Source organism: Diuraphis noxia, unplaced genomic scaffold (assembly GCF_037042655.1).
Source record: "Diuraphis noxia isolate RWA-SAM2 unplaced genomic scaffold, SU_Dnox_SAM2 contig0004, whole genome shotgun sequence".
Classification (NCBI taxonomy): domain Eukaryota; kingdom Metazoa; phylum Arthropoda; class Insecta; order Hemiptera; family Aphididae; genus Diuraphis; species Diuraphis noxia.
In genome coordinates, this window is record NW_028301714.1 from 53,405,798 (window position 1) to 53,416,592 (window position 10,795).

A 10,795-nucleotide genomic window follows, 5' to 3' on the forward strand; every position below is an offset into this window, starting at 1 on the left:
TATAATAAAATCATAAAATATCTAATCATATAAAAATTAAACATCAAGTATGAATCACTAACCAGTTTTTTCAAAGCCAAATTGTATTTATTGTATTTTAACATAAGTAATATAATATACTATTTACATGAAAAAATGCAATGAGTTTATTATATTCCAGAATTAATATCTAATTTTAGATTCTGAGCGGAGCGATGAATGTATTGATTTTACCATGACGTGTGTTTGTATTTTTTTTTTTTTTGTGTCTGCAATCCCGTTTTGGAACAATAAAAGTGCTTCGATTTTTGACTTCAGTATCTCGTTCGATCAGAAAGTGAATCTAGATGGTACTTTGGGTGGTCAAAAGTAATACATTTTTAATATTTTTCTAAATAATCGGGATAAACAAACTAAAAATTAAGGGAAAAACGGGAAATTTTACGCACAATCAGTTTTCGACAAAATCTAGAAAAGCTTGAAAATTTTATTCAAGGCTCTTAACATATTGTTTCAATAGCAGTTGAAAAATAAAAGAAATTCATGGTCACAATTTTTTTTATAAGCATTCAAAGTTTTTAATAAACAAGAATTCGTAAATTATTTTAAGCTAGAAATTCATAAAAAATTTTCTTTTTAAATCAAAGATTTAAAACCTAATCAGAAATTCAAATTAAATTTTTATGAGCACTTGAAATTTGAATTTTTACAACATTGGATTTCACATTTAGCGATTTTCTTATTTTGGTGTAACTTTAAAACAAATGACCGCAGATACATGACATTTTCACTGAATGTTTATATAGGAATTTTCTATATTTGATACAATTTTCAAAATGTTTAGATTTTTATTTTTTTTTTTTTTTTATTTGAATTAAGCCTCGGCAACTATGGCCATTGGCAACAATGGGTTTAGATTTGTTTTGAGCTGTTTACTGACATCTTAATTTTTCAACTTTTTTTTTCTATAAATATCGATAAAAATGTATTTGTTGTGTAAAATGAATTGAAAATTTAATACAAGACTTCTACACATTGTAAAAATAGCAGTTGAAAAATATTAAAAATTCATAAGCATGATTTTTTTTTATAAGCATTTAAAGTTCAAATTTTGACTAAATACGTAAAAATTATGGCAATGTTCAAATTATCTTAAATAGAAATTCATAAAAGTTTTTCTTTTTAGATCTAAGGTTTGAAAATTTTTAATAATCTATAATATATCCTAGAAAGATAAACCGTCTTCGCTCAGAATCGTTTTTCGTATACAATGCGATATAATATCATTGGATACAAATTTAATTCCATCCATTACAGTAACCCACTTGTATCCTACCGTACAACAGATCAGAGTGACATCCATACGACTTACCCGCATTTTAATTATCTATTTCATGAAATTTACCAATTTTAATTTTAGATGAACATTTACTTAAAGTCATAACTTTATAAGCTATATGTATTTACCTCAGTTAATTATTGCCAAACACCGTACTTCATTAAAAAAAATATATATTTCTTAAATCAATAATTTAATTTTCTTAACAATAAAATTATTGTTAATCGATAGGATCATTCAAATACATAATACAGGAAGCTTTAATTTATATTTAATTATTGTTATTAATATCCTCAAACTATTGGTGCCTAGTTAAATCATTGCAGCCCTGTGAAACTTTTTTTGCATAGGTGCCTATTTAACAATTTTTTTAAATTATAATTCATAATTGTATACGTAAAATATACTTTAAACTATTTTTATTGGTAATAAATATCACTTTTTCGATGTTAATTGAGTTGACACCATTATGTGATGACACCTAGTTTTTCCGAGTTCTTTTGTGTCTATGTATTTTTTTTGTTTTTATGGATATAATATTTCTAATTAGTTAACACTTGACATGAAGTTTTTAATTATCACTAAAAATGATATACGGAATTTGTACCACCAAAAGTAGTTGAAAATAGTGTTTATATAACTTGATCCAAAAAGCGATCTATAATTTATAATATAAGTCGAATATCAAGTATTCGATTATTTTGTCGGTACGTTCGTTGACATCGAGATTCAATAGCGTTTTCATTTTCCTCCAAAAACGAGATACAATTTCCGCCACATTATTTTCGACTAAAATTATGTTTATTTTCCTCCAATATTTTAGCCAGTGTTATAATATTACATTCCATATTTTTATAAAGATAGAGTAAGGCTAGAATCACATTTCACGTTTATCGGTTGATAATTAAAAAAAGTAAAATAATTATTCATATTAAGTCTAATTTTCTTTTTATTTTGTATAGGTATTCATTAATCATTTTTTACTGAAATGTCCTACCTACTTATAACTATAAGTATAATACCTATATAATATAATATTTAAATTTTTTTTTTTTGGTATGAATAAGTTTTTTTTTAGCTTTTAGTTTTACAATTATAGCTCAATAAGGAACCGTATAAAGTTTACTACTTTGTTTCTTTTCTCGCTCACTCTACATTATAGTACCCCTGGGCCCTGACTTCTCTTCACGACCATTTGTTTCTAATTAGACCTCTACATTTTAGTTTATAATATTATAACATTAGTTATTGCGACAAAGAATAATTAAAAATAGTTCAGAGAAGTTTCATTTATTCAATTTTCTGTTTTGAAAGGGGGGAAGGGGTTCAAACACCTAAAAATGTAAAAACAATAGTTTTTTTTTAAATTTCAGCCCTGCGATATTGTATATATAGATATAGCTATAGCTATATTATCATGTAAAATATTCGTATAGGTATATCGAATATTATTATTTATATATATAATATATATAGGTTGTGTTTCAGTGTGTTCATAATTAACGTTTAAATTGTATGGTATCACTTATTATAAATATTACCGCCTATATTAAAAATTTAAATTTTTATTCCAACTTTTAAATAAAAGATGAATAATATATATATAATTTATAGCTTTGAATCATTTTTTGAATATAATATACTTATGGGTCGTTCTATAATTATTTAGATTTTAATAAATATAATGATCATATTTTATGAATATTATTTAAATTTTCATTAATTATGTCATATGATTAATATATTCAGAATATTACTATATTATTGCATTTATGATTTCATACTATCAATATATTAAAAATATCATTTAAACAATTCATATTTAATAGCATAATGATGATACATTCCAAATATTATTTTATTATGTCGTTTTTGATGTCTTATTATTAATATATTACAAATATAATTTAAACAATTCATAATTAATAGTATAATGATGATACATTCCAAATATTATTTTATTATGTCGTTTTTGATGTCTTATTATTAATATATTACAAATATAATTTAAACAATTCATAATTAATAGCATAATGATGATACATTCCAAATATTATTTTATTATGTCGTTTTTGATGTCTTATTATTAATATATTACAAATATAATTTAAACAATTCATAATTAATAGTATAATGATGATCCATTACGAATATTATTTCACAAAATAATTATTTGATAATTTATTGATGTTTATCTTAAAACATTATTTTTATAATGAAGATTTGATATCAATAAGATATTATCATTACGAAAATGCTATCTGGGAATTATATAAAATAACAAAACTAGATAATAATAAAATATTACAAAGATATAGAAGTGAGAATTAGTTTTCTAGTCTACCGAGAAGAGAGGAAAGAAGACATTCGATTGAATGTTTGTAAAGAAGTAGTTTATGGATGATTTACAAATGTACTGATGAAAATTAGACAGAGCACTAGCTGAGATTGATAGTATTAGTATAGGCATAGATTTAGATACATATCGCCAAGAAAGAATAAGGGAGTAAAACATGTCAAAAATAAAATGATTAGAGTAAGCTAGAGCTATGTATAAGTTATTTATTTTAACTATTTTATTATTTTATTTGTATTAAACATAATACCTGACGAATTTTTTTTTTTTTGCTATGCATAAATTAATTGTATTACTATTTTATTGTTTTATTTATTATTTATTAAAGGAAAATATAAGATGAAGGAAAATGGTCAAAAACTAATTTTTATTTTTTTGGAGGGAATGACTACGGCCGAGATTCGACGGACTCGAATAACAAATGGTAGTTATTTATCGGAATTTCTAACTACCCGCTGCGTCATCTAGTAATCGTTATAAAATTAGACATCTGATCCGTGATTAGATTTTTGACGAATTCGTTATATTACATATTTATTATATTACTTCATGGTTATGTTTTTCATATGATATTATTGACTTATTGTAGTTAAGTATCTATCTTTAAAGTCAATGTTGACGTACCGTAGACCGGTATGCGTATATACGTAGGTTAATGAAATAATCGCTCAGAATCTAAAATGAAATACTCTGAGTTATTAATTTCTCATATATTTTTATATTTTTATTCAAAATGTATACATACTGTATATTATAATTTATAAGGTATATAAATATACAACATTGAAAGAATAATCTATTTGAATTTTGGTGCAAATAATTACAATTCATATTTTTTACTACCTGAGATGATGTAAATTACAAAAACATATCACAAATGTTAGTGCAGATTTTATATATTTAATTTATTTTAGGTTAATTTTAATTCAAATTGACTATAGTCATTTGACATATTCTTACAGGTGACTGATTTATATAATTGTTATGTAAGTATCAACTACCAAATAACTTTTTTATAAAACATAAAGATAATTATTATTAAAACAATTTTCTTATTTCAATAGTCTATACTCTACCAATAGTACCTTAAACCTACATAATATATTAATATATTTGATAGACTCGATAAAATGTCCTTAAACAATTTTATAGCAATACAAAACATTCGATTTAATAATAATAATAATAATAAATAAATAAAATGGTTATCACAGAGTTTTTGATTTATATTCAAAAAATGAAGGTACATTTTTTATACGATCAAATAAATATTAAATAGGTACCTATGTGCGATTTTAATTAACTTCATTTTTATAGTACGTAGTCCATTTTAGAATATTATGTTTCCATGTAGATGCGCAATTGCACGCATTTATAATAAATTAATAAATAACTGATGAGCTTAACATTGGGCGTGAAGTAAAACGTATTACTACGAGATGGGTAATTTCAGAACGAAAATATTATATTCACAGGAAATAAATTCAACTCAATAATTACTTGTATAGGTAATAATTTAATAATTTAATTTATATTTTTCATATAAATAACATCAATAACTTAATAAAAACACCAAGTTTTTCAAATAAATAATATGCAGGTCATCAATTTGGTATAGAGACGAGCTAATAATATTGATAAATGAATAAAAAAAACAATAACATGTCAGCAGAAAGTGGACACTATGTATGAGAATCTCGTCAGCGTCGATCACTTAAGACATTTTTGTCGAGCTACTCTAGCGCATACTGACTGTGACGTGTATTGAATTAAAAATAGCAACATATTAGGCTAGGAAACTTAAACAAATACAATAATCCAACGAACTACATAGGGAATATGTCTGAATACGCTGTCTTTTGCAATGCTTTGTTAACAATGTCTTGTGCAATAGCTCCAACTGCTTCTTCGAATGCTGGTTTCAATTCTTCAAGAAGAACTTCCCAGTTTTCGTTCAGGATGGAGTTCATGCTATCGCCTATTGTACAAACAAAAAAAAAAACGGATTTAGTAAGGAAAATAAAATATTAGAATAGTAACACTCCTCAATCATATGTTGTTAATACAATATAGTGTATGACAAAAATTATTGAGTAGAATGATACACTTGAAGATGGAATACATACCTAATTGTTTGTTTCCATTGAAAAGGTTATCCAACTTGACACTCAGTTTCTTGACACTCAACAACCTAAGTTCAATGTTCTTGATTTGAACGAAAGTCTTGCCGTTCTTCTGGCTTGGAGATCCAGACACTTCTTTCAATTCCAAAACGGGATCGTCTGCACAAATCAATATAATAATAAAAATTAGATGTACACGAATTAACATTAAAAAAAAGAAAAAAAATGTGACATATAGAAAATATATATTTTAATAATAATATAAAAACGTACGCAAGACAATGTTACACGGTCCGTTACCGGTGATCGGCAAAACGAGCACCTTGCCGTTAACCGTGTATTGTCCAGTGATCTCGAGTGGTTTTGTGAAACCAATCTTGCCGGTCAGCTTATAATTGTCAACATCGATTTTCAAAGAATCGATCACTGTGCTGGTCAAGCCCATGATCTTGACGTCCTTCAACTTCAGGTCAATGCTGACAGATTTGCTGGAACCCTTGCCTTGGTCAATTTCCAAAGACGGTAGCTCGAACGGTTCGATGGCTGGAATCCTAAGTTTCGGGTATCCTTCGGACAAATCCGGAATGACTGATTGGATGGAGGTCTTCAAACATTTGTCAAGGTTTGGATCACTTTTCTTGCATAAATTGAAAGATATTTCTGTAAAGAAATTATTGTAACGAAATTATAAAAACAATTATAATCATATTGTTAAGTTGTAAAAATGTACATCGTTCTGCGTATTACATATTTGACAACAAGTCGATTTAGTAAAACGGTATTATAATTTATATTAACTATTATTTAAAATGTAATTATTTTTTTTTTTTTATTATATAGGTATCGGATTATTTTCTGATATTGTATAAAATATTTGCTTCGTGAACAATAAAAATATTAAACCAATTCAGTCTTTTTTTTAAAAAAAAGACAACGTCTCTTATTATACCTAGTCTAAGATTATTATTTCACAGAGTATGCTCGGAATACCTAAATTGTTTTAACCTTGATTATTTGCCATCATGTTTATTGTTTATATTTTATATTTTAAACCTCCCGGGATAAATCATTATTATTTGGAGTGACGCCGAAGGTAATAATTAAGAATGTACGTGTGAAATAATTTACTCCACACTAATATACATACAAAAATGTACTACTCGTGCACTTGTAATCAATAATACTTTAACCATGTACCTATCCACCATTAATGGATTTTGGTGAAATTCATTATTACTGACACAAACTATTAATATTTTAATCAAAATAAATATTTGCATTTACAATGGATATTGGATGAGACTGAAAATCAAAAATATTAATTATTAATTAATAATATGGTATTAAATATTTAAACTCGCGTTCTATCAATTCACGTTTAATAAACAACAGTATTTTATGGAATGTTGCTACCTATAGCATTCCTCAATGTAAAATATAAATCTTGAACTTAAGTAAAGAATTTAAGTGAGAATATAAAAATTAATTATGGACAAAAAATAAAATGTTGATCAAAAAAAATGTAATAAATACAATTATTTATGAAATATTCTATTCAAAGCTATTTAAATCATTCCCTTTTATTTGCGTCCCAAAGGGCTATTTTTATATGACGTATAAAACTTTTACAGTTATTTAGATTATGCTGACAAATCATATAAACAACTATAAATATCCTTTTTGTTTTTAAAATTAAAAAATGAACATAAATATGTTATAAACATTATGTTTAATGTTTATCCTAATGAATAATATTGATTAAGACACATAAATATTTTGCATTATTTGAAAGTAAACGCATGAAATGAAATTACACTAGGATACGACTGTTTCAACATTACTGGGTATGAAAATATTACTCACGTTTTTTCGGTGCGGGTGCAGCGGTTACAGAAGCAACAACGGCCAAAAACAAAGCACTGACGATCAGCAACGATTTTGCCATTTTTAAAATTGGAAATATTTAGATTTTAAAATAAAAAATAAAAAACTCCTTACGAAATCGATATCGGATCGTAAAAGTGCAAATTATGTTTTGGTTATTTGTTAGTCTTGAAAAAACTAAGGAAAACCTTAATTCCCGAAGTTGCTCCTGAAACTGAAACCGTTGAAGTGTGATAGAGCTACCCTGTGTTCGTAGGCCTTTTATACTTACGCGGATGTCCATGTTGACCTCTCCACAACTGGTTTCAGTTACTGCTATGCAATTGTTTTTCCTCAACTTTAATGACAAATAACGCTGCAGTACTAAATTATGAATTACTCATCCTTGTGGCTTCGTCATTTATCCATCGTAAACTTACTAAAACCCCAAAAATATAATCAACTTTAAATTGGCATACTGTGGGTAAAAGTTAATTATTCGGTATTCAAACTATTTATTCAAAAAGATCAAACCTTTATTATAAATACTACTATACTTACTAGTATTAATATATTTTATAAACACTAAATAATAATTAATAATTATATGATTAGTACCTAACAACAGCTAGATTTTTAAACCACGTGTATTAATAAAAATCCAATATTATATAGTCTTCATTTTAAGAAAATACCTTGTAGACTTTTATTAATTTAATCTGTCGACGCTTAATATTTTCAAACTAATAATGATACATATACAAATTATACAATATAAATTTCTTTAATTCTTCATAAAATATGACTCAAATAATAAAATTTTATTTTACATGAATCAGAAAAATTATTGGAAGTTAAGTAAATAACAGCTTTATAAAATATCATAATATTTTATAGAGTACGTTTTTAAATATTATTGTTTTAAATGTAGTTATGAAATATTAACTAGACTATATTTGCTGAATTAAATACAAGAGATAAAAATATAATATTTGAAAAAAAAATTATTAATGATTTTACAATGTTCTCAATGCACAGAATCTATTCTCATATACAATATATTATATCATTGAATATTATAAAATAATTTTCAAATTTAAAATCATTCATTACAGTGACACATTTGTACAGCAGAGTGACATCCACTAGCCCGCTTTTTTCAATATATTTACATTAATGAAAATTTTTTTCTCTGTCAAAATACTTGAATATTTAATGCAAGGTTCCTCAAATATTATTTTTACTTTATTATTATTATTATTTTTTTTTTTTTTGGGCAACTTAACTATCCATTAAAATATACATTTTTTTTCATATTATTTTAAAATAAATATTTTGTTTTAATTCGTCAGAGTAAAAATTGCAAATTTGCAAATTATTGTATTTAAAAAAAAATTATAGTACTATTAATTTGTATAAATAAGACATGCAAATATAATCTGAAGAAAAAAAGTATAACGTAAAGCAATATAAATATTTTATGAGCGTTTGAAGTTTAAATTGTGACGAAATTAAGTATTAAAACGTAAAATAACAATTTTTCCTCAAATGATTAATGATATTTTCTTGTAACTTAAAAAATAATATTATTTATAGAAACATATAACGTTTTAAAATTACTTAAATTATTATTTTCTATACACAATAAAATCGTACAAAATATTAAAATATTCAGACCTATATTTAAAACTGTTTTCTAACATTTTCAATTTTCATTTTTTTTTTTTTTTTTTTTTTTTATTATGGAAAAAAGCCTCGATGACGGGACCATTGGCTTGTTTTACATAGGTACTTGAACTAATTTGCATAATAAAAGTATACAATTTTTTCAGACTCCGTGAGCACTCTCGCTCAGTAATATTAATTACGATAATGTCATTGTTAGTAAAATTATCAACTTGACCGGGTCAAGGTGACCCATATATTTAACAACAACATAATTTGTTCATGGATACCCGGGCACTGCGGTATAACTGACAACGAAAGGGCGGACAAACTTGCCAAGGAAAAAAGCAAACAATCCAAATCTGGAATATAAACTCAGACAAAGATATTAAAACAATTATATTACACAACTGATTTAAAAACAAATGGCAAAACGAATGGTTAAAAATGGACACTAAATTAAACGAAATAATAAGAACTAAGAAAAATGAAATAACCCAATTTTCCTCAAAAGAAGAGATGAAGTTACATATATCAAATCGCCCAGAATAGGGCTACACATTACACACATTCACATCTCATGAAAAAAGAACCTCCCAAAATATGTAACACATAATATGGACATCCAAGCTCAATCAAACATTTCATTTTCAATTTTATCAGTGTACATATTGATAAAAAATTTAACAGATGAATTCTCATAACTTTTATTTATAACTATACAAAAATATCAAAAATTCATAGGTACCATTATTTTCACATAACAATAATTTTCAAAATATTTAGTTGAATTTATACCATTTATCATGAAACAATGCACATTTATAATATTAAATAATATTATGTAATATTTATTTTCTTGTAATTAAATAACCTAGTACTGTGAATAAAAAAAAAATAAGCGGGTAAGTCGTGGATGTCGCTCTGCTGTATAGTAGCTAGGTTACAAGTGGGTTACTGTAATGGATGGAATTAAATTTGAATCCAATGATATTATTATATCATTGTATACGAAAAACGATTCTGAACGAAGACAGTTTATCTGTCTAGGATATATTATAGATTATTAAAAATTTTCAAATCTTAGATTTAAAAAGAAAATTTTTTATGAATTTCTAGTTTAAAATAATTTGTGAATTTTCGTGATTTTTACTTATGTTGTCAAAATTCAAACTTTGAACGCTTGTAAAAAAAAATTGTGCCAATATATTTCTTTTATTTTTCACCTGCTATTGTAAAAATATGTTAGGAGCCTTATATTAAATTTTCAAATCTTAGATATAAAAGGAAATTTTTTTATGAATTTCTAGCATAAAATAATTTACGAATTTTCATGATTTTTACGTATGTTGTCAAAATTCAAAATTTGAAAGCTCGTAAATAAAAATGGTGACTATATTTTTATTTTATTTTTCACTTGCTATTGTAAAAATGTGTTAGAAGCCTTAAAATGAGTTTTATATAAAAAAA

General features: G+C 25.1%; 1 protein-coding gene across 1 annotated transcript; it reads right to left on the reverse strand.

The window, feature by feature from the left end:
* Positions 1-5,170: 5,170 nt before the first annotated feature.
* On the reverse strand, positions 5,171-7,921 carry LOC107161741 (protein takeout-like). The gene is made up of 4 exons (XM_015508256.2): positions 7,661-7,921; positions 6,071-6,457; positions 5,801-5,956; positions 5,171-5,652 (listed from the first exon to the last, which is right to left on the reverse strand). The coding sequence occupies exons 1-4, from the start codon at positions 7,740-7,742 to the stop codon at positions 5,501-5,503; spliced, it is 777 nt and encodes a 258-aa protein (XP_015363742.1). The 5' UTR covers positions 7,743-7,921; the 3' UTR covers positions 5,171-5,500.
* Between the last annotated feature and the right edge of the window lie 2,874 nt (positions 7,922-10,795).

Coding starts and splice junctions, on each gene's coding strand:
- LOC107161741 (XM_015508256.2), bottom strand. CDS start 7,742: ATGGCAAAATCGTTGCTGATCGTCAGTGCTTTGTTTTTGGCCGTTGTT. Junction 6,458..7,660: donor TGCACCCGCACCGAAAAAAC/GTGAGTAATATT, acceptor ATTTCTTTACAG/AAATATCTTTCAATTTATGC. Junction 5,957..6,070: donor ACCGTGTAACATTGTCTTGC/GTACGTTTTTAT, acceptor TGATTTGTGCAG/ACGATCCCGTTTTGGAATTG.